The sequence below is a fragment of the Pristiophorus japonicus genome, chromosome 3 (assembly GCF_044704955.1).
Source record: "Pristiophorus japonicus isolate sPriJap1 chromosome 3, sPriJap1.hap1, whole genome shotgun sequence".
NCBI lineage: Eukaryota > Metazoa > Chordata > Chondrichthyes > Pristiophoridae > Pristiophorus > Pristiophorus japonicus.
In genome coordinates, this window is record NC_091979.1 from 240176836 (window position 1) to 240201159 (window position 24324).

The 24324-nt window shown below is 47.0% G+C and overlaps 1 protein-coding gene across 2 annotated transcripts in view; it reads left to right on the forward strand.

Annotated features, from left to right (window-relative positions):
* Positions 1-24324, forward strand: part of LOC139259479 (CREB3 regulatory factor-like) — a 106551-nt gene that overhangs the window by 33736 nt on the left and 48491 nt on the right. For both annotated transcript variants that reach the window (XM_070874949.1, XM_070874950.1), the window contains exons 2-4: positions 9805-10029; positions 16553-16678; positions 18351-19383. In XM_070874949.1, coding sequence (XP_070731050.1) covers positions 10021-10029; positions 16553-16678; positions 18351-19383 — 1168 coding nt within the window. In that variant the 5' untranslated portion in view covers positions 9805-10020. The remainder of the gene's footprint in view (positions 1-9804; positions 10030-16552; positions 16679-18350; positions 19384-24324) is intronic.

Below are 24324 nucleotides of genomic sequence, written 5' to 3' on the forward strand. Positions count from 1 at the left end.
CCATAGACCCGCAGATTTTTCCTTTTCAAGTATTTATTCACTTTGCTTCTGAAAGTTAATATTGACTCCGCTTCCAGCATCCTTTCAGGAAGTGCGTTCCAGATCATCATAACACGCAGCATTTTTTTAATTAAAAATTCTCCTCCTCCTCTCCCCTGGCATATTTTTGCCAATTATCTTAAATCTGTGTCCCCTGGTTACCGTCTCTCCTGCTAGTCGAATCCGTTTCGCTCCCATGTGCAAATATAATTTCTGGAGGGATAGATTTGAAAAGCAGAGAAGTTGTGTTAAACTTGTATAGAACATTGGTCAGACCACACTCTGGAGTATTGTGCACAGTTCTGGTCTCCATATTACAAGAAGGATAGGCACTGGAGAAGATTCAAAAAAGGTTCACTCGGATGATACCAACGGGAAAGATTAAATAGGCTTGGGGCTGTCCTCTCTAGGAAAAAGATGGAGGGGTGACATGATCGAGGTATTCAAGATTATGAAAGGGTTTGAGATATAGAGAAGATGTTACCACTTGTGAGGGAGCACAGGACTAGGGGCCATAAATATAAGCTAGGGAATTCAGGAGAAAATTTTTTGTCTGGAGAGTACAGCAGAAGGAGCGTGCGGCAAACCAGTCCCACCCACCCTTTCCTTCAACCACTGTCTGTCCCACCTGTGACAGAGACTGTAATTCCCGTATTGGACTGTTCAGTCACCTGAGAACTCACTTTTAGAGTGGACAGTCTATGATGATGATGATGGTTAGAATGTGGAACTCGCTACCACAGGGAGTGGTTGAGGTGAATAGTCAATATGCATTTAAGGGGAAGCTAGATAAGCATATGAGGGAGAAAGGAATAGAAGGATATGTTGATGGAGTGAGATGAAGAGGGATGGGACGAGGCTCTGTGGAGCATAAACACCGGCACGGATCTATTGGGCCGAATGGCCTGTTTCTCTGCTGTAAATACTTTGTAATAATTGTTGAGACCAAGTGTAGTTTTCAGATAAAGCAGGATTAGCGGACGGCAGATAATTGGACCAGTGTGCAGTCATTCAATCCTCATTTTGTAGTCATACATTCTGTCATTATTTTTAATATAATACTTTGAATATAATACTTTGATTTTATATATTTACTATTAAATAGCAAAATGTACAGTCATTTGGAAAGCTGAGGAGATCATGTTGGCTGGAGCCCCAGAGCATTGTGGGCTAAGTAGCTGGGAGATGCAAAAACAGGTGCTACAGCCCCACCACTGGTGGTAGGGTGTCATTACAGCGTGACCAGTTTACATGGGTTTGATAAATGTGGACATGGGAATTCTTAATGGAAAAAATTGACGTGTGTGTGTGTGTGCAAATGTAACATTTTTAATTTTTATACAAAATAAAGACATAAGTAAAGAAATCTTTCCTTTTCTTTTGACGTGACCAAGCTCTTGCTCTTTCACTATCAGCACAAATTTCTGACATTTTAAATTATTTATTCATGGGATTCACATTAAGCTGCCGCAGTCTGAGAGGTGAAGGTATACTCCCACATTGAGTGTACTTCTTTACCGCTGTAGCGGTTTGGTACAACTGAGTGTCTCGCTGGGCCATTTCAGAGGGTAGTTAAGAGTCAACCACATTGCTGTGGGTCTGGAGTCACATATATGCCAGACCGGGTAAGGACGGCAGATTTCCTTCCCTAAAGGAGTTTAGTGAACCAAATGGGTTTTTACGGCAATCCGGTAGTTTTACAGTCGCCGTTACTGATGCTAGAGTTATTTAATCCCAGATTTATTTAATTAACTGAACTTTTTAATTCTCCCAGCTGCCAAGTTGAGATTTGAACTCATGTCTCCGGATCATTAGACCAGGTCTCTGGATTACTAGTCCAGTAACATAACCACTATTCTACCGTACCCAATAAATGCCGGTGGTTATACGCCACACAGGATATACAGGTTGAACCTCTCTTATCCGGAACCACCCCTCGTCCGGCACCATTCCTGGCCACCACGTGGCGCATGCGCAGAACTCAGACCAACCCCCGCCCCCCTGGGTTTTCCATTCCTTTTTTAGGCACAACTGTAATACCTTTCCTTTATGATTTAATTAAATCATTCACCGAAACAGAAAATCCACACACTTACTAGAAAGAAAGTGATCAGCCCCTGCAACCCAGAACACCTCGGGGCCCGCTGGCCTGCCAACACCACACTGTTTGACTGACAGTCGTTCCAGCGAATCAGCGTGCACACACTGAAAACAAGTGACCTTCCCTTATCCAGAAGTATCCCTCATTCAGAACAAGCCAGGTCCCGAGGGTGCCAGATAAGGGATGTTCAACCTGGACTTGCATTGGAGGCAGTTCAGAGAAGGTTCACGAGGTTGATTGCTGTGGTGAAGGGGTTGACTTATGAGGAAAAGTTGAGCAGGTTGGGCCTATACTCATTGGAGTTTAGAAGAATGAGAGGTGATCTTACTGAAACGTATAAGTTTCTGAGGGGGCTTGACAGGGTAGATGCAGAAAGGAGGTTTCCCCACAGGTGGGGGGGAGGGGGGAAATCTAGAACTAGGGGGCATAGTTTCAGAATAAGGGGAAACCCATTTAAGATGGAGATGGAAGAATTTCATCTCTGAGGGTCGTAAACCTTTGGCCTTCTCTGCTCCAGAGAGCTGTAGAGGCTGGGTCATTGAATATATTCAAGGTGGAGATAGACAGATTTTTGAGCAACAGGGGAGTCTAGGGTTATGGGAAACGGGCAGGAAAATGGAGTTGAGGCCAAGATCAGCCATGATCTTATTGAATGGCGGAGCAGGCTCGAGGGGCCAAATGGCCTCCTCCTGCTATTATTATTCCTATCCCTCTATTCCCTTCTTCCAAATGTGTGCATCAAGCCTCCCTTTAAATGCATCAGTGCTATCTGCTTCAACCACACCACGTGGCAGCAAATTCCATATTCTCACCATCCTCTTTCTGTAAATAACTTTCTCCTAAACTTTTTTCATTCAATCTGTTAGCGATAGATCTTCTATTTATGCCCCTTATTCTGGAATGGAAACAGTTTCTTCACATCCACCCTATCAAACCCCTTCCATCACTTGTAAGACCTCTTATCAGGTCGTCTCTTGCTCTTTTTTCCAGAGAAAAGAGCCCCACCCTGCTCAATCGTTCCTGGTTTTTGCATCCTCTCCATTCTGGTAACATCCTTGTAAATCTTTTCTGCACTTTCTCCTGTGCTTCAACATTCTCCGAAGTGGAGGAAGTGCAGCCCGGAGGGCACTGAGCACCTCGAGTCTCATCGCCGAGAGCATACAGAAATCAAGCGCAGGCAGTGGAAAGAGCGTGCGGCAAACCAGTCCCACCCACCCCTTCCCTCAACAACTATCTGCCCCACCTGTGACAGGGACATGTGGTTCTCGTATTGGACTGTACAGTCACCTAAGAACTCATATTAAGAGTGGAAGCAAGTCTTCCTCGATTCCGAGGGACTGCCTATGGTGGTGATGATGATGAGTAGTATGGAGACCAGAACTTCTCACAGTGCTCCAAACATGGTCTGACCAAAGTTCTACCTAAATTTAACATTATCGCCCTTTTTTTTGTATTTTATTCCTCTAGGAATGATTGCCAATATTTATCTCTCTCTCCTTTTTTGCAACTGTTCTTTCAGCTCCGATCCTTTGGCACTTTTCCTCGCTTTCAAAATCCTCCTTTAAAATCCGTCTCTTTGACTGTATTTGTTGTGTCCTTAGATGCTCGAATAATGACTCCACGAGGCAATGCTTTGTTCTTGGAACTGTAGTGATCTTAGTCCTTTATTTGTTAACTGCAGAATGAGGATCACACCTGGTGGCCTGCCTTTTATATTAGGCCAGGCACACCTATACAGGTAAACTACATGTCTCCCATTGCTGTGTCCTCTGGTGGCACACCTTGTGATAGTGCCAGCAGTAGCCATGTAGGATACATGACATCACTCTCTCCTGAGCCTTTAGTGCAAATCGCCTCTGCATTGACAGTGCTCTGGGCTTAGCTCTATGTGGGCTCTATCTGGTTGACCCTTGGCAGGTCGTTTCAAACTTGGGTGAGTGGTTGGTGCAGTAGAGTGCTGGTGGTTGCTGTTTGTGTGTACCCCTGACCACTCCATTCTCCTCCCCCACACACACATATATAGATTATGCCGGAGGCTTATTACATTCATATAAATTCAAGTTCAGGAAAACAGGTTTGCATTACATTTGTGGTTCTGTTGTGAGACAAGTACGTTAGACTGGTGAGATACCTTATCGATGCAGTGACCAGTGTGTAAGGACAAACTAGTTCCAGAACTGCTGGATTGTGTCCCTGCAGTCTGGTGGCGGCGCAGTGCCCTGTGCTGGCAGTGGGAAGCCAGTTGGCTTGAGTTGCCTGCTCTTGGGGCTATTGCCATGGTCCCTAGTGTCGGGCAGGTTCACAGATACCTGTGATCTCCCTGTCCTTTCTTGGTGCCCTGGGTCGCTGCTGCTCCCTGAGGAGCTGTCGCCTAGCAGTACACAGGGGACTGCTGACTTGCTGGCCTGGGCGTTGTTTGGTTTTGGGATCCTGGCTGGTCCCAGTCCCCTTTTTGGGAACTGTGATGGGTGACCCTTCATTTATGGGTATGGCGTTGGTGGCGGTGGGATCTGGGGACTGAGCCTTAGCACAGTCTGCTCTTTCAGGCTCATGGCAGTTGGTGCCATCGGGTGCCTGGGAGGTGGAGCCGATCAGGGGCAGGGTATCGGTGCCATTGCCCTGCTGAGGTTGCTTGCTCTGCAGCTCGTGTGTATTGGCTGCTTGTGGCCACACTCCATGGTGCATGATTCTGGTCCCCAGGATGCAGGCTACAGCATTGGGTAGCTCGCTGGACCTGTGCTCCCGATGGGTGTCTGCCCGCTGCATTGGCTGTGTGCAGTTGAAATCCTGCTTCTCACAACTTTTCATTACTTATGATGGGCACTCTGTGGGTCCGATCGCGATCGCATAACTTTTCCTCGCTGGTTGCATGTGCACAATTCAGATCATCAATTACACATTTTACATAATCACGCGACTTTTCCTTGCTCATTGCATGTATACAACTCTCATCACTTACACATTTTACATGATCAATTACACATTTTGTCTCTGACTTAGAGTTACTATTACATTGCTTGAGTCCTTTAAGTGTGGTGGGTTGCAGGCCTCCTGTAAGAGAGCCTTGCTTGCTTTACCCCAATCCTCTTCTCCGTTTGGTGCCACGTGTTGCTCCTCGTGGTTTGGGCGCCATCTTTCCTCCATCCACGATGTCGACTGCAGCGATCTTCTTCCTGGGTTCTGCCATTGAAGCTGGGAAGTCGCCTTTGGATCCGATTTTCTTCCTCCGGAGTCCTGCCACTGGAACCTGGAAGGTGCATTCGGGTCGTCTCAGCTGGATCATCTCCACGCAGTCGTGCTGAGCAGTCTGTGCCTCGGGTGCTATGCTGGTTTGCTTTCCGGTTCCGGGTCCACCCTCAAGTGAGGGCTTGCTTTGCCTCTGAGCACAGAGGACGTCGATCGCTGGAGGAGTGAAGTCTTCCCACTTCCAATGGATCTTCTCCATCCACCTTCTGCCGAGCAGTGTTGGTCCATCACCTGCAACAATCCACAGAGGTAACTTGTGCACTGCGCCATCATGGCGTACCTTTACATTCACACTACCAACGACTGGGATAATTTCATCGGTGTAGGTGCGCAGCTTTGCCTGAACCAGGACCAACTTGGGTCGTTCAGCCTGATTGTCCCATCGCCTCTCAAAGGCTTCTTGATTCATCACTGAATGGCTCGCCCCCGTCTCCACTTCCATGAAGACTGGAACTTCATCTATCTCGACTTCTATCTTCAGCAGGGAACACTCGGTGGTGCAGGTAAACATGCTATATACCTCATCGTGGGGCTGGGCTGCCTCTCTGCCTATCGTTTCATCATCCGCGCTGGATTCATGGCCATCTGCAGACTCTTCATCAATACAGTGAGTCATATTTCTCTTACACATTCACTGGAGGTGGCCCTTTGTGCTGCAGCTGTTTCATACATAGTCTTTAAAGCAGCACTGGTGAGCCCTGTGATTCCCTCCACAACGCCATCATGGAGCTACTTGAGTAGTCCCCCTTGGCGAACTGGTAAGCCTGTTCTCTCTTCCCTGAGAGGATTCGCACTCTACAGTCCAGTCTCTAAACGGCGCCACTCTGTGCACAGTACCTGCCAGGTTTGAGTCCTGAGGGTGAGTCATCTGCCTGGAGCCGCAGGTCGAGGACACGAATGCCTGGCTCACAGAGATGGCCTTCTGCAGTGTGGCTGTGGTATCCGCCGACAGTAGCTTATGAAGAAGGCCCTCATGGCCAGTTTCAATGCCAAAAATGTCCCGCAGCGTTTCGTTGAGGTGGTTGCCGAACTCTCACCGTGCCGCCAGCCTCCTGAGGTCTGCGGTGTATTTCGCGATTTCCTGGCCTTCGGGCCGTCGGTGGGTGTAGAACCGGTGTCTGGCTGTGAGGATGCTCTCCTTGGGCTTGAGTTGCTCATGGATCAGTGTTACAAGCTCCTCGTACGTCTTGGTCGTTGTCTTCGTTGGTGGCAGCAAGTCCCTGGCAAGGCCATAGATGGTGGATAAAGCAAGATAGCTCTGTGCTTATCAGCCAGTGTGGCCGGGTCATCTCCTGCCAGGTCATTTGCTGTAAAGAAATGGTCGAGCCTCTCCACAAAGGCGTCCCAATCATCACCATCGGCGAACTGCTGCAGCATACCAAGGGTGGCCATTTTGGCGTGAAAGTCCGTAATCTCATCGCCAATTGTTGTGTCCTTAGATGCTCTAGTAATGACTCCACGAGGCAATATGTTGTACTGGAACTGTAGTGATCTTAGTCCTTTATTTGTTAACTCCAGAGTGAGGATCACACCTGGTGGCATGCCTTTTATAATAGGCCAGACACACCTGTACAGGTAACCTACAAGTCTCCCACTGCTGTGCCCTCTGGTGGCACAGCTTGTGATAGTACCAACAGTAGCCATGTAGGATACATGACAGTATTAACACTCGCTTCCCTACTTCCCAAATTCTGCCCCTGCCAATTGCCTCACTTTTTCTTTCCTCCACTCAAGTGCGCTGAGACATGAGGGGCGGGGGGTAATTTTAACCTATTGTGACAGGCGAGGAACACACCGGTTGGGTTAAAATTTCCCCCGCTTTCGCTGCAAGGAGCGTTACAGAAACTCGTCATCTTATTGACCTCATTAATTGCACCTTCTGCATCTGCCAACTTGCAAGGTTCCTGAAGGCCACGACTTGAGACTGAGAAATGCCGATTTCCATTTATCCAGCATCAAGACTGTACCATGCAGCTGGGTTTAAAAAAAAAAAAAATAATTTTTATATATATATCTCCATATCCCTCCCCGGCACAGGCACAACTGTGAGAGAGTGTTGTCTAGACAGACACTTGGCATCCAGGGCTAACCAGACCAAACATGTGGCTGAAGTACTTTGAATTGCCACAGCTTTTAATTATTTTTGCCTGTTGCTGGTTTAATCAAGGAGCTGTTTGTTTTAACTGGAAGCGTTGAGTGTGGGCCAAAGCTGGGGAGAGTGTTACTTATTTTTACACTGGTGCCCAGAACATGCTTTTATTGGGGCAGTTTTTTCATTGTCATTAGTCTTTTTTTAAACCTACCCCTTTGATCCTTCTGTTGGCTGCTGTGCTGCCACACTTGCGATACTGCAAACTGTTTAACCACGATGCAATTGAGACTCTCTGGCGTGATCATAGAAGGGAATTGTGGTTATTTATTTTCTGAGCTGAATATGACCATCGTAAGCTCAAGTAACACTCGTATAGATCTCAACCATCTCGAAGCAAACATAACATTTGCAATCCACAGTTGAATGTTCAGTGCAGTTATTTCACGTTCTAATTTGGAGGTGAAAAGATTTAGGTAATGAGTTTGGGTCAGTGTGTTTTTCTTTCTCTGCCTCCCACTTGTCTGTGTCCACCCCCAGCCCCCCCAGTCCTTTCTGACCTCCATTGGCTCCCCATCTCTCAGTGCAGTGGCTTTTGGGCTTCAACGCTGGGTCCTCTCGAGTCCCCTCCAGTCCTACACCCCTGCCCATGGACCCTGCTTTTCCGATAATCATCTACTCCGTGTTTTTTGCCGCGAATGCTGTACAATCACTGGCATTTCGGCCATCCAGCCCCCCACACTCTGGAAGTCACTATTCAAACCCCTTCAGCGGTGGGACATCTCTCCTCACCTTCAAAAAAACCTCCTTGAGACCCTCCTCTTGAACAGTGCTTTCGGTCAGCTCACTTCGACCCTTTTTATTTTTGTTTTGGGGCGGGGGGGTGGGGGGGGGTCTGGCCTTCAATTGTGAAACATCATGGGACAATTTTCAAAGTTAAAATATTTTAAGATAATTGGCAAGATGTTACTGAGCGAGTTGTCTTGATCTGGAACGCACTGCTTGAAAGGGTGATGGAAGCTGATTCAGTAGTGACTTTCAAAAGGGAACTGGATATTTACTTGAAAAGGAGAAATTTGCAGTGGATGTTCGGATTTTCGAAGCAGGGAAAGAGCGGGAGAAGTGGGTGGGTGGGGGGGGGGGGAACTAACTGGATAGCTCTTTCAAAGGAGAATCTTTAAAGGAGGATCGAGAGGTGAAGAGGATATTCCAGAGCTTGGGGAGGCAGCAAAAGGCAGCGCCACCAATGGTGGGGTGTAGGTAGTCTGGGAAGAAGGTAGAAAAATTCTGGCCTCTTGCGTCTTCCCAATTTTCTTCGCTCCACCATTGGCGGCTGTGTCTCCAGCTGCCTGGGTCCCAAGCTTTGGAATTCCCTCCTTAAACCCCTCTGCTTCTATGCCTCGACCTCCTTTAAGATGCTTCTATTTTTTTTTAAATGTTTTAAAAAAAAAAACATTTTTTTTACCTATCTCTTTCTTTTGGTCAAGCTTTTGGTCACCTGTCCTAATATGCCTCCGTGTCAATGTTGTTAATGTTCCTGTGAAGCGCCTTGAGACATTTTACTACATTAAAGGCACTGTATAAATGCAAGTTGTTGTTGAGGAAAATGCACAATAAACTCACCATTTTTTGAATTTTTTTTCTGAATGCCTCCATCTCCTTTCAAGAGCAATTGGGAATTTACAGCGCTGTCTCAGCCCTATCGAGACTCCGTACTGAAGACCCTTTAACCGGAGCTATTTTACAATGAGACAAATTACAATGACCCTGAGATGTACAAGCCCAAATACTCCAGCAGTCTGGCACAGCGATAAGTGGAAGAATGTTGATATTTACCCGACGTTCCTTTCACTTTAATAACAAAAAAAATTTACCGTCAAAAATGTGTAGCTCAGCAAGAAGCTGCTATTGTGGTGTGTTGAATCTTCTTGGTTACGAATTTTTTTTTTTTTGTGAATTTTAGAAGTGGATGTTCTGGATCAGTTAAACCTTTTTAACTTGTGTGTCTGTTTTTGCAAGTGTGTAGTTTCAGGGGCAGAAGACCCTGTCCTCACAAGTGCTCCCCCACTCTCGCTCTCCCTGAAATAGATGCTTAATCTTTCACTGCCCTCTTTGTGACAGAGAGCTTTGAAGGCGATTCACTGTTCATGTGATTTGACTTTATCCTGCATTAACCGTGCCAGGTTGCAGTCTGTGGCTTTGAAGGCTTGGATCTGTTTCTGTGGACAACCTGAATATATTTCTCTATCAATGAATGTGCGAGCTGGAACAATTAAAAAATATATTTATATTCTTTCTTTCTTCTTTCTCTCCCACCCGCCCCTTGCAGGGCTGACTTTTGAAGAAATCTGATGCTGCTGGATGGAACAGACTGGAGCTGTAATCATCATTTAAAAAAAAATTATCTTCCGTGATTGCCGAACTCCTACTGTCCTTGGGGAATTTTGACCGATTCGTGTTGCCGTAGCCAGCATTTTCGTGCCAACTGAATTGAGTGCCTGTCACATTTTGTCCCCGTTTTGAGGCACCAACTCTAGGCTCGGTCATGCCACAGGTATGGGCTTCTCTGTCTATTCTATTTGTCCTTCTAACCCCGAACACCCGCCACTCCTCTTCCACCCTCCCTCCGTTAAGTGGGAGCTGGGGGGGGGGGGAGGGAGCAGGGGCGGTGTGTGTGTCTCTGTATATGTGAACGTTTGTGCGTGCTGGCCTCTGCCTACAGAAGGGCCTGTAACATATGGTGGGACCAGATTTCCTGACCCTCGTCTCTCCAGTCTTTATGACCTGAACTTAACCCTCACCGCGCGCACGCACACACGCACAAAAAGAAGCGGTGCTGTCATCACTTGGCCACGATCTGTTGGTATGTTGGAAATGAACAGCCTGTACAGTTGTGTTACCTTGTTCTCGGGGCTCCTTGGCCAGTTGACAATGTGCCGTTTCGTTCAGTTCCACTTGGCTGGATGAGGAGGCTCCCTGTGAAAGGGGCTCAAGTTTGACATGTTGCATTTAGGGGGTCTCGCAAATTTGAATGGCGGAGACTTGTGGAAAAGCTACACCCTCTGAATTTAGTATATTTACTTCGTGATGTTTGGGGGGGGGGGAGGTGCGGGGATATATGTCATTATCATTTTGGAAGCTGTGGTTTCTGATCCAGTGTCTTGGACGACACTCCTGCCAACAGTTTAGAAACATAGAAAATAGGAGCAGTAGTAGGCCATTCGGCCCTTCGAGTCTGCACCGCCATTCAATATGATCATGGTTGATCCTCTATCTCAACATCATATTCCTGCTTTCTTCCCATACTCCTTGATGCCTTTTGTTTCTAGAAATCTATCTATCTCCTTCTTAAATATATCCAGTGACTTGGCCTCCACAGCCTTCTGTGGTAGAGAATTCCACAGGTTCACCACCCTCTGAGTGAATACATTTCTCCTCATCTCAGTCCTAAATTTCCTACCCCGTATCCTGAGACTGTAACTCCTTGTTTATGAATTATTTTTTGTTTCTATTCATATAACTCCTCCAATTTGGCGTGTACCTCGCTCCCTTGTAGCTTCTTGGATGCCCCGCACATCAATTAGCTTGGGAAGGGGAGGGTATAAGTTAGTTTCTAAGGAGTTCCACTGAAATTTAGGGGTTCCAATCCTCCAGGCTTGTCCCAGAGTTGCCAGCAATTAGAATCATAGAACCATACAACATGGAAGGAGGCCGTTCGAAAGAGCTATCCACCTAGCCCCATTCACCTGACCTTTCCCCATGTAAGTTTCTTCCTCCTTCAAGTAATTATCCAATTAAAGATTAACTTCCTGGTCACTGCCATGGCATTAAAAAAAATTGTGTTTATTTACATTTGTTTCATTTGAGCACTTTTGTTTATTAATTCTAACTAAATATTGGAGATGGAGGGAAGGCTGTTTGGGCCTGATGGGTGGAGGCAGGAGGTCATGTGATGAAACCTCCAGAAATACATCCAACTAGAGTTGACGACCCATACTGGAATAGTATAAAATGATTTCCATGTGTTTTATGCTATCCTTTTTCCCTTGCTCCTCCCCTCATCAGTGAGCAAAGATACTTCTTTCGTACCCCCCTCCCCCACCCTTGGATTTCTATTGGGAAATAATTTAAAGAAAAAGACTTGTATTTCTACTGGGTTCATGTCCCACTCCAAAGACTTGAGCACAAAATCTAAGGCTGACACACCAGTGCAGTACTGAGGGAGTGCTGCACTGTCTGAGGGGCAGTACTGAGCGAGTGCTGCACTGTCTGAGGGGCAGTACTGAGGGAACGCCGCGCTGTCGGAGGGGCAGTACTGAGGGAGTGCCGCACTGTCGGAGGGGCAGTACTGAGGGAGTGCCGCACTGTCGGAGGGGCAGTACTGAGGGAGCGCCACACTGTTGGAGGGGCAGTACTGAGGGAATGCCGCACTGTGGGAGGAGCACTACTGAGGGAGCGCCGCACTGTCGGAGGGACAGTACTGAGGGAGCGCCACACTGTTGGAGGGGCAGTACTGAGGGAGTGCCGCACTGTCGGAGGGGCAGTACTGAGGGAGCGCCACACTGTTGGAGGGGCAGTACTGAGGGAATGCCGCACTGTGGGAGGAGCACTACTGAGGGAGCGCAGTCCTGAGGGAGCGCCACACTGTCGGAGGGGCAGTACCGAGCGAGTGCCGCACTGTCGGGGGGGGGGGGGGGGTAGTACTGATGGAGCGCTGCATTCTCAGAGGTGCCGCCTTTCTGATGAGATGTTAAACCGAGGCGCCGTCTGCCCCCTCAGGTGGACTTAAAAGATCCCACGGCACCATTTCCTTGGAAAAGCAGGAGAGTTATCCCAGGTGTCCTGGCAAAGATTTATCCCTCAACTAGCATTACTTAAAAAAAAACCCCACAGATTATCTGGTCATTATCTGATTGCTGTTTGTGGGAGCTTGCTGTGCGCACATTGGCTGCCGAATTTCCCACATTACAACAGTGACTACATTTCACAAAAAAGTACTTCATTGCCTGCAAAGCGCTTTGGGACATCCTGAGGTTGTGAAAGGTACTGTACAAATGCGAGGGTTTTTTTTTTCTAGACAATAGATTCAATGCTGTGGATGGAAACATTCCTGACCCCTGGGTCCGGTGATTTGGCTGGGAAACATAGCTGTAGACGGGAGTCGTCATCATCATAGACAGTCCCTCGGAATCGAGGAAAACTTGCTTCCACTCTCAAAATGAGTCCTCAGGTAGCTGAACAATCCAATTCGAGTCCAACAGTCCCTGTCACAGGTGGGACAGATAGTCGTTGAGGGAAAGGGTGGGTGGGACAGGTTTGCTGCACGCTCCTTCTGCTGCCTGCGCTTGATTTCTGCACGCTCTCGGCGATGAGACTCGAGGTGCTCAGCGCCCTCCCGGATGCACTTCATCCACTTTCAGGTGGTCTTTGGCCAGGGACTCCCAGGTGTCAGTGGGGATGTTGCACTTTATCAGGGAAACTTTGAGGGTGTCCTTGTAGCATTTCCTCTGCCCACCTATGGCTCATTTGCCATGAAGGAGTTCCGAGTAGAGCGCTTGCTTTGGAAGTCTTGTGTCTGGCATGCGAACGATGTGGCCTGCCCAGCAGAGCTGATCAAGTGTGGTCAGTGCTTCAATGCTGGGGATGTTGGCCTGGTCGAGGACGCTAACGTTGGTGCATCTGTCCTCCCAGGGGATTTGTAGTCCTGGAGTGCAGTCAGGCTGTGTCCCCTTCGCAGTCGCAATTGCCCGCCAGCAATCCGCATCTAGGTTCGCACCTGGAAAATGGGCGCCAAGGCGAGGTACCAGAGGAAAGCGATGGGACCGCGTTGTTAGAAAACACAGGCAGGGGCTATCGTTGTTGACCCATTCACAGCTGCAGATCAAGGTACACCCAAGTATCATCATTCTTTTCCTTCTAAATATAGTTGAGCCTCTTCCTCTGGCTGCCTGCCAGTGCACCTGCAAAAAATAACAAACCACTAACCCAATTGCTGCAGTGTTGCCTGGAGAATGACGGGACGACTAGTGATGCTGCAGCTCGAATCTGGCCAGGAGGGAGTTGCACTTATTTAATCTGTGTTCTATTTTGTTTTACATAGTCTCATACACCTCCTCACTTCCTTGTAGTGTAGTGGTTATGTTACTAGACTAGTAATCCAGAGACGCAAGTTCAAATCCCACCACGGCAGCTGTGGGAATTTAAATTTGGTTCATTAAATAAACCTGGAATTAAAAAGCTAGTCTCAGTTATATTGACCGTAAAAGCAACACAACACAAAAGGGAGTGAAGGGTTACGGGGAGCGGGCGGGAAAGTGGAGCTGAGCCCAAGATCAGATCAGCCACGATCTTATTGAATGCCGGAGCAGGCTCGAGGGGCCGAATGGCTGACTCCTGCTCCTATTTCTTATGTAAAACTCATCTGGTTCACTAATGTCGTTTAGGGAAGGAAATCTGCCGCCCTTACCCGGTCTGGGCCTATGTGACCCCAGACCTCACAGCAATGTGGTTGACTCTTAACTGCCCCTCTGAAATGGCCGAACGAGCCACTCTGTTGTTCAAGAGCAATTGGGGACGGGCAATAAATGCTGGCCTTGCCAGTGATGCCCACATCCCATGAACGAATTTTAAAAAACAAAACCTCAGTCTGTTATGCGTGCGTGTGTCTATCCAGCGCTACTTTTCTACGCCTCCCAAGACATGTTAACTTGTTCAGTGTTGACCTTTCGATGACCCCTCATGCTCCTATTTATGTAATGGTAATGCTTCGAGGATGGTTCTTGAGCTTTATTTATAGTGTGTGCAACTGCGGCCTTGTTTTACGAGATGGATTACCTCACTGTCGTTGAGCAGTTTAAAGAAAGATTTGCATTTCTATAGCTCCTTTCACGATCACCGGACGTCTCTAAGTGCTTTACAGCCAATGAAGTACTTTTGGAGTGTAGTCACTATTGTAATGTAGGACAAGTTTAGACAAAGGCTTGTCGTGCGGGACACCATCACCGTTCGAAGAGGTGATGAGATGAATCAGGAAGTAGTGTTTGGGTGGGGGAGATAGAGGGGTGGCATAAATCTCTGATAGAACAGAAGAAAGCTTGGAATGACGAGCATGGGAATAAAGGGAAGCTAGATAAGTACATGAGGGAGCAAGGAATGGAAGGTTATGCTGATGGAGTTACATGAAGTAAAAAAAGAAAGACTTGGATTTATATAGCGTCTTTCACAACCAGCGGACATCCCAAAGCACTTTAAAGCCAATGAAGTATCTTTGGAGTGTAGTCACTGTTGTAATGTGGGAAATGCAGCAACCAATTTGCGCACAGCAAGCTCAATGTGATGATGACCAGATCATCTATATTTTTGTTATGTTGATTGAAGGATAAATATTGGCCAGGACACTGGGAATAATTCCCCTGCTCTTCTTTGAAATAGTGGCATGGGATTTTTTACATCCACCCTGAGCGCACACTGCTTAACGTCTCAGCTGAAAGACGGCACCTCCGACAGTACAGCACTCCCTCAGCTCTGCACTGGGAATGTCAGCCTAGATTTATGTGCTCAAGACCCTGGAGTGGGACTTGAACCCACAACCTTCTGACTCGGAAGCAAGAGTGCCACCCACTGAGCCACGGCTGACACTGTGTGGTAGGGTCGGAGGAGGCTCGTGTGGAACATAAACACCAGTGGGCCGAACGGCCTGTTTCTGTGCTGTAAATTCTATGTGAGTTGCCCACTGATGGACTGTGCTTTTTTTATTTACTCAACTCATGTGAGACTTAATAGAAAGATGTTCTTGGGACATCTCAAAGCACTTCTCCTTTGAAGTGGCGTCACTGTTTTTTGTGGGCAGTGAGATAAATGAGCAGATAATCTGTTTTGGTGATGTTGGTTGAGGGTTGAATGTTGGCCAGGGCACCGGGAGAGCACCCTGCTCTTCTTCGTATAGTGCTGCAGGATCATTTGTGTCCATCTAAGGGGGCAGATGGTGCTTCGATTTAACGTCACATCCGAAAGGAAGTCGGAGGATACTTCTCCAGATCTGGGAGCAGGATTCAAGTCTTGGAGGTACTTGAGCTATATGGGGAGTTGGGAGTTGCATTTACATAGTGCCTTTCACAACCTCTGAACATCCCAACCAATTAAGTACTTTTTTTTTTGAATTGCGGTCACTAATATGTTCGGGAAACACGGCAGTCAATTTGCGCAAAGCAAGGTTCCAAAAACAGTTGAGGGATAAATATTGGCCAGGATAGCCCTGATTTTCTATGCAGAGTGGCGTGGGATCTTTAATGTCCACCTGAGAGAGCAGACGGAGCCTCGGTTAACGTTCTATGCAAGAGACGGCACCTCTGACAGTGCAGCACTCCCTCAGCACTGGCACTAGAGTGTCAGCCTGGATAACGTGCTCGAGTCTCTGGATTGGGGTTTGAACCCACAACCCTTCGAATCCAGAGAGAGTGCTATCCACTGAGCCACGGCTGACACCTGAGCTCACAATTCCAACTTCCATCGACAACTGGGGGTGGGGGGAGCGGTGTTAGTGGACGGGCCAAAAAAAAAAGATTTCCACGAGTAAAAGTTCCTGCAGCCAGCATTTTATATCTGATTACATGCGATGCTTTTAATCCAGCTGTAACTGTCTTCTGGCAGGATGAGTCACCACGACGCTGCCACGGTAACCTGCAAAGCCCTTTAGTGCTCTTAAATACGAGGAGCACATCAAGCCTTTCCTGTGCTTGGCTCAATCAAAATTGTTTTGCTTTCTGTTCTGGTCGCGAAGGAACCAATCGTCACAGGATTTGCTGCCAAGGATGATCTCGTGGAACAACCAGCGACGAGCAGCTCTGATGGATGCTGTCCTCGAAGTGCAGACAGGGTGTGGCCATGTTGGTTTAATCCTTCCGCGATTTGAGATGCAAATCACTTCTGTGCGTCCAGGGTTCGGCAAGTAGGTGCTGTTGGCCATCAGTGGCTATCTCGGTCTGATATATCGCAACTGGCACCGTAATAACACAGCTTTATATTGCAAACAAATTATATTGTTGTGAGCTCTATTAATTTTTAATTTTTCTTTCCAGCCCAATGCTAGTGCGATGGAACCTGCGTTCGGAGATGCTTTTAGAAGCTGTTGCCTCTACTCGTCCCTGGACCAGACCGTCGCCAGCCCAGATAGCAGCCCAGACTCTGGCTTCCTCTACGAACAGGTGCGGGGGTGATAAAGATGCATTATTTCTTTAGATTGCCAGTTTCCTATAGAATTCTGAGTGGTGGTATTTTTTTTTGGGTGTGGAGGCAGAGCTAAAGTTGGAGAATCCACAAGATCGATGCGCATTAAAGTGCGCGCGTACATTATCCCTGGCTATCCAGAGGCCTGTAGTGCTGCAATTGTACAATACAAGCCAAGCTGGTTCATGGAATCGCACAGAACAGACTGACATACTTTCATTCATATAACGCCTTTGACGACCACCGGACATCTCTAAGCGCTTTACAGCCAATGAAGTAGTTTTGGAGTGTAGTCACTGTTGTAATGTGGGAAACGCGGCAGCCGATTTGCACACAGCAAGCTCCCACAAACAGCACTCTGACAATGACCAGATGAAATGTTTTTCGTTATGTTGATTGAGGGATAAATATTGGCCAGGACACCGGGGATAACTCCTCTGCTCTTCTTCGAAATAGTGCCATAGGGTCTTTTATGTCCACCTGAGAGAGCAGACGGGGCCTCCGTTTAACGTCTCATCCGAAAGACAGCACCTCTGACAGGACAGCGCTCCCTCAGCACGGCACTGGGAGTGTCAACCTAGATATTTTGTGCTCAAGCACCTGGAGTGGGACTTGAACCCACAACCTTCTGACTCCGAGGCGAGTGAAAGTCGTGAATAGGTTAAAAGTCACCTTCAAAAGAATGTCATCAGGAAAGGTTTTCTTAAGAGTTACTTAGAAATTGTGGAGCTGAAAATTAATGATTTGTTTCATTTTGAGCACTTTTCTGGGTGCTGTCATGGTGTGATGTGGGTTAATGCATGTGACTCCACACGGTGAATTATCCCATTCAAAGTAATCAAAGTTTTATGTTAGTGTGAGCACATTTCTCTTCTGTTATTGCATAATTCATTTTCTCCCTCTCTTTTAGAGGCACTGGAGAGGGTGTAGAGAAGATTTACAAGGACGATACCAGAAAGGCAAGGGTATACATTTCAGAGAAGGATGAACAGGCTGGGTCTCTTTTCTCTTGAAAAAAGAAGGATGACAGTGACCTAATAGAGGTCTTTAAAATTATGAAAGGTTTATCTAGAATGGATACAGAATGTTTCCACTTGCGGGGAAGAGCATAACTAGAGGCCATCAATATAAGATAGTCACCCAGAAATCTAATAGGGAATTCAGAAGAAACTTCTTTACCCAAAGAGTGGTGAGAATGTGGACCTCGCTACCACAGGGAGTGGTTGGAGCACATAGTATAGGTGCATTTAAGGGGAGGCTAGACAAGCTTATGGGGGAGAAAGGAATAGAGGGTTATGCTGACAGATTTGGAGGAGGCTTGAGTGGAGCATAAATGCCGGCATGGACTGGCTGGGCCGAATGGCCTGTTTCTGTGCCGTATATCCCGTGTAATCTTTAACTGTGGTGACATCAGGCCACAACCCAACTGTAGTCAAGCAGACAACGTCCGAAATTGCCACAATTCTCCAAACAGTCTAGTTTGAGATGGGCAAGGGTGTCCTTTTTCCTTGCCAGGCATGGAGATGTCTTGTCCCTGCTTGGTGCCATTGGGCTTCACAGTTGGGTTCAGGATCGGGTGAGTGAGGAATGCTGAAGAGAAAAAAGTGTGCCCAATATATTAATTGTACTTTCTTCTTTTGTCAATCCTAGGAACGTCAGTTAGCCTATACCAACAGTTCCAGAAACGACCTGATTAGTCTGAATTTGTACAGGAGCCCGGTGAAAGACAATATAGAACTACTGAGCGATTTAGTGGACGACGAGCCATCGGACAGCAACAAGGGCGAGCGTTGGGATATATCGGCTTTGGAAGACTTTACCAAGTACACCAAAACTGACCTTTGGAACAATAAAGAGTTGGACCTGTTGGGTCTGGATGAGCATGCAAGCCCTTATCAAAACGAAGCGGAGGTATCTCAGACGCCAACGCTAGCTGAGCTGAATGCAGACGACTCTCAGCTGGTTGCCGACTCTTGGTGTCTCCTTCGAAATGTGAAGGAGGCTTCTCCGTTCTCCAGTAAGCCCAACAATGTCTGCCGAACCACCGAGAACCCTAAAAAAGGCAACTGTATGGATTCTCTAATCGATTCTGATTTCCAGTCAAATGGCACGGCTTTTCTCCAGAAGAGGGAAGACCAACAGGGTCACTCGAGGAGCAGCCAGCCCTGTATCGACACAGCCAGCCCCAGAAATGCTGAGCTGCCTTCCAAATCTGGAAGCCATGACCTCCGTGACCAAACCGGTAATTCCCGAGTGCAAGTGGACCCCGTGGCGAGCCCGGAAGCAGGAGCAGATCACAACCGAGCCGGATCGGGGCCTTGGAAGTATCACAAACGGTCAGCGGCCGCAGAGCCGAGGGACCGGGGTACCGAGAAAACGGATGCCAGCAAGGGAGCTGGTCAAGTCTATACCCATCTCACTGCGTTCCCTATCTGCTCTGACCGGCAGGCAAGTGGAGGGCGGAGTCCTGAAGCTGGGGTTGAACTGAAGAACGATGAACACAACTATTCCTTGTTTAGCGCTGAAGGTCTGGGGATGCAGGCAAATGAGGAGAGACTGGAGCCTGAGGATGGCACTGACAGTGAGCCGGACGACAGCGAGAATGAAGACGATGAGGAGGAGGAGGAGGAAGAAGATGATGATGAAGATAAAGATGACTTCAGTGATTATCTTTCTGAAGGAGGTAAACTGATCATGCAATTGCATTTTATTCTCTGTTAGCAACAACAACAATATATTTAAAAAGCACCTTTAACGTAGCTAAACACCCCGAGACGTTTCGCAGGAGAGTAATAAGAATTTAAGAAATAGGAGCAGGTGTAGGCCATTTGGCTCCTCGAGCCTGCTCCGCCATTCAATAAGATCATGGCTGATCTGATTATGGACTCCGCTCCACTTCCCTGCCCGCTCCCCATAACCCTTTACTCCCTCATCGTTCAAAAATCTCTCTATCGCCGCCTTAAAACTATTCAATGACCCAGCCTCCACAGCTCTCTGGGGCAGAAATTCCACAGATTTATAATCCTTTGAGAGAAGAAATTTCTCCTCATCTCAGTCCTAAATGGCTTACCCCTTATCCTTAGACTGTGTCCCCTGGTTCTGGACTTCCCCATCATCGGAAACATTCTTCCTGCATCTAACTAGTCCAGTCCCGTCAGAATTTTATATGTTTCTATGAGATCCCCTCTCATCCTTCTAAACTCCAGTGAATACAGGCCCAGTTGATCCAGTCTCTCCTCGTATGTCAGTCCTGCCATCCCGGGAATCAATCTGGTGAACCTTCGCTGCTCTCCCTCAATAGCAAGAACGTCCTTCCTCAGATTAGGAGACCAAAACTGAACACAATATTCCAGGTGAGGCCTCACCAAGGCCCTGTGCAACTGCAGTAAGACCTCCCTGCTCCGATACTCAAATCCCCTAGCTATGAAGGCCAACATACCATTTGCCTTCTTCACCGCCTGATGTACCTGAATGCCAACTTTCAATGACTGATGTACCATGACACCCAGGTCTAGTTACACCTCCCCTTTTCCTAATCTGCCGCCATTCAGATAATATTCTGCCTTTGTGTTTTTGCCCCCAAAGTGGATAACCTCACATTTATCCACATTATACTGCCATGCATTTGCCCACTCACCTAACCTGTCCAAGTTACCTTGCAGCCTCTTAGCATCCTCCTCACAGCTCACACCGCCACCCAGCTTAGTGTCATCTGCAAACCTGGAGATATTACACTCCATTCCTTCATCCAAATCATTGATGTATATTGTAAATAGCTGGGGTCCCAGCACTGAGCCCTGCGGCACCCCACTAGTCACTGCCTGCCATTCTGAAAAGGACCCATTAATCCCGACTCTGCTTCCTGTCTGCCAACCAGTTCTCTATTCATGTCAGTACATTACCCTCAATACCATGTGCTTTAATTTTGCACACCAATCTCTTGTGTTGGACCTTGTCAAAAGCCTTTTGAAAGTCCAAATACATCACATCCACTGGTTCTCCCTTGTCCACTCTACTAGTTACATCCTCAAAAAATTCCAGAAGATTTGTCCAGCATGATTTCCCTTTCATAAATCCATGCTGACTTGGACCGATCCTGTCACTGCTTTCCAAATGCGCTGCTATTTCATCTTTAATAATTGATTCCAACATTTTCCCCACTACTGATGTCAGGCTAACCGGTCTAAAATTACCTTTTTTCTCCCTTTTTAAAAAGTAGCTACCCTCCAGTCCATAAGAACTGATCCAGAGTCGATCGACGGTTGGAAACTGATCACCAATGCATCCACTATTTCGAGGGCCACTTCCTTAAGTACTCGGGGATGCAGACTATCAGGCCCCAGGGATTTATCGGCCTTCAATCCCATCAATTTCCCCAACACAATTTCCCGTCTAATAAGGATTTCCTTCAGTTCATCCTTCTCACTTGACCTTCGGTCCCCTAGTATTTCCAGAAGGTTATTTGTGTCTTCCTTCGTGAAGACAGACCCAAAGTATTTGTTCAACTGGTCTGCCATTTCTTTGTTCCCCATTATAAATTCACTTGAATCTGACTGCAAAGGACCTACGTTTGTCTTCACTAATCTTTTTCTCCTCGCATATCTATAGAATCTTTCGCAGTCAGTTTTTATGTTCCCAGCAAGCTTCCTCTCCTACTCTATTTTCCCCCTCCTAATTAAATACTTTGTGCTCCTCTGCTGGATTTTAAATTTCTGCCAGTCCTCAGGTTTGCTGCTTTTTCTGGCCAATTTATATGCCACTTCCTTGGATTTAACATTATCCTTAATTTCCCTTGTTAGCCACGGTTGAGCCACCTTCCCCATTTTATTTTTACTCCAGGCAGCGATGTACAATTGTTGAAGTTCATCCATGTGATCTTTAGTGTTTGCCATTGCCTATCCACCATCAATCCTTTATGTATCATTCGTCAGTCTATTCTAGCCAATTCATGTCTCATATCATCGAAGTTACCTTTCCTCAAGTTCAGGACCCTAGTCTCTGAATTAACTGTGTCACTCTCCATCTAAATAAAGAATTCTACCATATTATGGTCACTCTTCCCCAAAGGGCCTCGCATAACAAGATTGCTAATTAGTCCTTTCTCATTACACATCACCCAGTCTAGGATGGCCAGACCTCTAGTTGGTTCCTCGACATATTGGTCCAGAAAACCATCCCTAATACACTCCAGGAAATCCTCCTCTACCCTATTGCTACCAGTTTGTTTAGCCCAAACTATATGTAAATTAAAGTCGCCCGTGATAACTGCTGTACCTTTATTGCACACATCCCTAATTTCTTGTTTGATGCTGTCCCCAACCTCACTATTACTGTTTGGTGGTCTGTACACAACTCCCACTAGCGTTTTCTGCCCCTTGGTATTCCGCAGCTCCACCCATACAGATTCCACATCATCCAAGCTAATGTCCTTCCTTACTATTGTGTTAACTTCCTCTTTAACCAGCAATGCTACACCACCTCCTTTTTCTTTCTGTCTATCCTTCCTGAATGTTGAATACCCCTGGATGTTGAGTTCCCAACCTTGGTCACCCTGGAGCCATGTCTCCGTGATGCCAATTATATCATATTTGTTCATTGCTGCCTGCGCAGTTAACTCGTCCACCTTATTACGAATACTCCTCGCATTGAGGCACAGAGCCTTAGGCTTGTCTTTTTAACACACTTTGCCCCTTTAGAATTTTGCTGTAATGTGGCCCTTTTTGATTTTTGCCTTGGGTTTCTCTGCCCTCCACTTTTACTTTTCTTCTTTCTATCTTTTGCTCGGAACTCCTTCATGGCAAACGAGCCAAAGGTGGGAAGAGGAAACGTTACAAGGACACCTTCAAAGCCTCCCTGAAAAAGTGCAACATCCCCACTGACACCCGGGAGTCCCTGGCCAAAGACCACCCTAAGTGGAGGAAGTGCATCCGGGAGGGCGCTGAGCGCAGGCAGCCGAAAGAGCGTGCGGCAAACCTGTCCCACTCACCCTTTCCCTCAACGACTATCTGTCCCACCTGTGAAGGGGACTGTGTTTCTCGTATTGGACTGTTCAGCCACCTAAGGACTCATTTTTAGAGTGGAAGCAAGTCTTCCTCGATTTCGAGGGACTGCGTATGATGATGATGATGATGACGGTACTCCCACAGTGCTGTTGGGGAGGGAGTTCCAGGATTTTGACCCCACGACGATGAAGGAACAGCGATATATTTCCAAGTCAAGCTGGTGTGTGACTTGGAGGGGATCTTGCAGGTGGTGGTGTTCCCGTGCACCTGCTGTACTTGTCCTTCTAGGTGGTAGAGGTCACGAGTTTGGGATGTACTGTCGAAGAAGTACCAGGATGGTAGAAGGTGAACTCGATGGACCTTAATCTTTTTACATCTAACAATTACTATATACAAAATAAGCAGTGGGGAGGTTAAAAGAAGTGGAAATAACAGTCAGGTTTGAAAATACAACCTATTAATGTGGAAGAGCCCTATGACTATGCAGACAGTAAGTAAAACTGAATCAAATGCATGCTTGTAAATTTTTCTTGAATATTGATGGATAATCAGTGATCAGTGTTGTGTAAGTAGTACAACTGACAGCTTTCAGGCCATCATAAATGAGGAGGAATTTATTCTCTGAGGGTCATGAATCTTTGGAATTCTCTACCCCAGAGAGCTGTGGAGGCTGGGTCATTGAATATATTTAAGGTGGAGATAGACCGTTTTAAACGATAATGTAATCAAGGGTTATGGGGAGTGGGCAGGGGAGTGGAGCTGAGCCCAAGATCAGATCAACCATCATATTGAATGGCATAGCAGGCTTGAGTGGCCAAATGGATGACTCCTGCTCCTATTTCTTATGTTCTTATGTTCTTGTGTTCTTGTGATATGGCCTGTTCTATTTGAGTATGTGTGATAGCCAAATTATTCCAGAACGTAAGGTTCGAAGCTGTCCTGATGGCCTTAGTGGCTAAATGCGCTCCCTGATGTGCTTATACAGACCAGAAGGTTTTCAGGTTTTGATTCTCTGTCTGTGGTGGCCTTCCATCCCTGATTCACTCACTGCTCTTATCCATGCCTTGACTAATCCCAACTTTCCTTTTGACACCTTCCTGTGATCCATTCTTCACAACTTTCAACTTGTCCAGATCGTCACTACTCATTTCCTATCTTGTCTCTCTATCACTCCTATCCTTGTCCATCTTCATTGCCTCCCCATCCCCAACACATTTCAACATTCTTCTCCTTGTCAAGTGCCTTCATTGCCTTGCCCTTCACTGTCTCTGAAACCTCCCTCAGCTCCCATGCTCCAGCTCTCCATTCTGTTGCCTTTTTTTTCATTCTCTCTCTCTCATTCTCTCTCTCTCTCATTCTCTCTCTCTCTCATTCTCTCTCTCATTCTCTCTCTCTCTCTCATTCTCTCTCTCTCTCTCATTCTCTCTCTCTCTCTCTCTCTCATTCTCTCTCTCTCTCTCTCATTCTCTCTCTCTCTCTCTCATTCTCTCTCTCTCTCTCATTCTCTCTCTCTCTCTCTCTCATTCTCTCTCTCTCTCTCTCATTCTCTCTCTCTCTCTCTCTCTCATTCTCTCTCTCTCTCTCTCTCTCATTCTCTCTCTCTCTCTCTCTCTCTCTCTCTC